Source organism: Suricata suricatta, chromosome X (assembly GCF_006229205.1).
Source record: "Suricata suricatta isolate VVHF042 chromosome X, meerkat_22Aug2017_6uvM2_HiC, whole genome shotgun sequence".
NCBI lineage: Eukaryota > Metazoa > Chordata > Mammalia > Carnivora > Herpestidae > Suricata > Suricata suricatta.
Window position 1 is genome coordinate 100,737,395 of NC_043717.1, and position 3,109 is coordinate 100,740,503.

The 3,109-nt window shown below is 53.3% G+C and overlaps 1 protein-coding gene across 1 annotated transcript; it reads left to right on the forward strand.

Moving 5' to 3' along the window:
- Positions 1-6: 6 nt before the first annotated feature.
- On the forward strand, positions 7-2,359 carry LDOC1 (LDOC1 regulator of NFKB signaling). Its single transcript, XM_029929906.1, has one exon. It carries the CDS (start codon positions 120-122, stop codon positions 564-566), a length of 447 nt encoding a protein of 148 aa, XP_029785766.1. The 5' UTR covers positions 7-119; the 3' UTR covers positions 567-2,359.
- Positions 2,360-3,109: the final 750 nt, after the last annotated feature.

Genomic DNA, 3,109 nt, shown 5'->3' on the forward strand with positions numbered 1-3,109 from the left:
CACCGCCCCCCGCCCCTGGCCGCCGTGCGCCTCCGCGGACACGCACTTCCTGCGAGGCCTCCGTGCGCCCTTTTGCCGAACCGAGCCGAGCCCGGCTGTGAGCTTCCGTGTCGTTCGCCATGGTGGACGAGCTGGTGCTCCTGCTGCACGCGCTCCTGATGCGGCACCGCGCTCTGAGCATCGAGAACAGCCAGCTCATGGAACAGCTGCGGCTGCTGGTGTGCGAGAGGGCCACCCTGCTGCGCCAGGTACGTCCGCCGAGCTGCCCGGTGCCCTTCCCCGAAACGTTTAGCGGCGAGAGCTCCCGGCTCCCCGAGTTTATCGTGCAGACGGCGTCTTATATGCTCGTCAACGAGAACCGGTTCTGCAACGACGCCATGAAGGTGGCCTTCCTCATCAGCCTGCTCACTGGGGAAGCCGAGGAGTGGGTGGTGCCCTACATCGAGATGGATAGCCCCATCCTAGGTGATTACCGGGCCTTCCTTGACGAGATGAAACAGTGTTTCGGCTGGGACGACGACGAAGACGACGACGACGACGACGACGACGACGACGAAGTTGATTAGTAGTCCGGGAGACCCTCCGGCCCAGCGGGGAGGGCCCTGCACGCCACCATGCCCCCCCTCCCCCGCCCGGCCCGGCCCGGCCCGGCCCGCCCCGGCCCCGCCAAGCTCCGTTTCGCCCTCCGCTTCCCTTCCCTGCCTCGGCCCTCCAACTCTCCTCCTCATCTCCCCTCGCCCCCCCTTTCCTGTAGTGCTTGCCTTTGTTCCAGGAATTGTACTCCGGGTACCTACTGCTGGGGCCTCGCCCTGAAGCGTGCCGCCTCGCACCCCGGCCAGCCCCAGGACCCTGCCCTGCTCATGCGGACTGTGTCCTGAGCCCCGTCTATAGGGCAGGCCCCTGTTACAAACTGGTGAGACTACGCGCAGCCCAGCCTGGCCCACTGCAAGGCCTCCATCTGTTCAGAGACCTACGCTGCCGCCACTTCACCATCCACCACATTCCAGCGACAGACTACAGCCTTGAAAATAAGGACCAACCTAGAAGATACCCGAGTTGGTCCTGGGACATTGATTTGGACAACTCACCGTCCCCTGAAGGGGCCAGTCTTACAACCTGGTTAGTTCTCTACTTACTCGCAGAGGCCTCCCCCTGCCCCACCAGATTGCTGCAGGGGCCTAACGTGCCCCGCAGCCAAATCGTTGGCATTTCTTTTCTGGGATGCACCAGTTCTGCCCAGCTGTCCTTTTTCTTTCAAAACTACAGCCGTCCCACAGATGTGTGCGTTTGGACAAAAATACTAAAAACAAAACAGACAAAAACAGGCACTCAGCCCAGCTCCTCAATACCACCTGGGAAAAAGCATTTACGTTCTTTTCAATAAACATCACGCACTATGGAAAAAAAGAAAGGAGTGTCTTTTAATGGTTAAGTGCTCTCCCTGGCCTCTACCAGTCTCACTCTGATTCCCATTATTCCCACTGAGATCAGGAAACCTAGTTCAATCCCAGTATTCACTACTGTCCTCTCTAGGCTACCGAGGACAGTGGCCACAGCGTTTTATATGGGTATTCTGGTACTCCCTCAGCAAGGCCTTTCTTAAAGCCCTGGCAAGGGGAGTGAGTGTCCTCTGGGGCCTCCAGGGTGGCATGGGTAAGGGGTGGTTCGGCAGATGTCACACTGTCCCAAAGTGGAACACTTATGAGGCTGAAAGGGGGCACTATTAATAATTAGAGTGAGGCAACAGGCATACATCTGGACACCTACAATGTTACTATATATCTTCCAGAGCCTTTGGGTTCCTTCCTCAGCACTGTCAGGGAAATTCTGCCCCTTAAGCCTTGTTGGCTGTGGGGTGCTATTGAGTTCAGGCAATAATTAACAAGGTAGCACATTGTTTTAATGCCCCCTTTCAGGTGCTTGAGCTAACATTAAATCCTAAATCCTGGGTGAGTGTACTCATAGTAAATAAAGCATGATCTTACAGTTTCATCACCCCGGGTGAACACTTTTCAAATCCCCATTCATACACGTGTCCCAGATTTCTACCTATGGAAATCAGCGAGATGCCCGGTTACCTCCTGACCTAGACCTTATACTGCTCCCTGGGGTATGCTGGGCCCTCTTTGTGGACCGGGAGGGCTCAGAGGCATTGAGGGAGTGCGGTGGATGCCCCTTAAGTTCACTGAAATGTTAAATCAGAGAATTTTGTTTGTGGGGTTTTGGGGGTTTACCTCTGTCAACCAGGAATATTTAAGAGAATGTGACATCTGCCCAAATGTGCTCATTGTACCATGGCTGGAGACAGCCGTACCTTAAGATCTCTGATTTAGGTAATAAACTTCCCTATTGCATAAGACCTATTGAGGCTGGTTATTCTTTTATTTGTACTGGTAACCCTCACAGTGTGGATTAAATGAGATACTGGTTATCATACTGGTCACCACAGAGGTATGCATTTGTTGAGATCACACCCATGAGGTGTTTACGCCTACCTGTGCCACATGCTGAGCGCTGAGTACACATGGTCTGTTACTCCCAGACCCTGGATTGGAGGTGTAACTTGCGAAGCAGGTGTTTTGCTGTGAGTTTGGCTTTAGTAGGAAGGTGTCAGGGGTGAACAGGACCAGAACAGGCTCAGGGAGAGGAGAAATGAGAGAATGGTGAGACCTCATTTCCTCTTTGGGACTAAGAGGTGGACAGCCACACTACTTGGTAAATAAGTAAAGTTGAGGGCAGGAGTGATTTCTCTGGTCCAGGAATGTCGTTTCTGGAGCATAGGGATGCGTGGATCTGGCTTAGCAAAGGAGGTTGAGGCCCAAATTGGGGGTAGATATGGGGAAGTGGTGGGCAAGAGCTAAAAGCTAGGTAAGGGACCCAAGAAGACCACAAATCATTTATTTGTAATTATCGGTGGTCCAGGTATACTGAGAGGAATTAATGCCACAGTGTTGAACAAAAGGTGATTGTTGCCCTCTCAGGATTGTAGGTTATTGTTTGTCTGGTGCTTTGGGCCAGAACTGGGATGATCTCTAGCTACAGATAAGGTCCAGAAAGAGAATCTGGACAGTGATTAGATCCGGGAGCAAACTTTTTTGGTGTGGAAGTT

Coding starts and splice junctions, on each gene's coding strand:
- LDOC1 (XM_029929906.1), top strand. CDS start 120: ATGGTGGACGAGCTGGTGCTCCTGCTGCACGCGCTCCTGATGCGGCAC.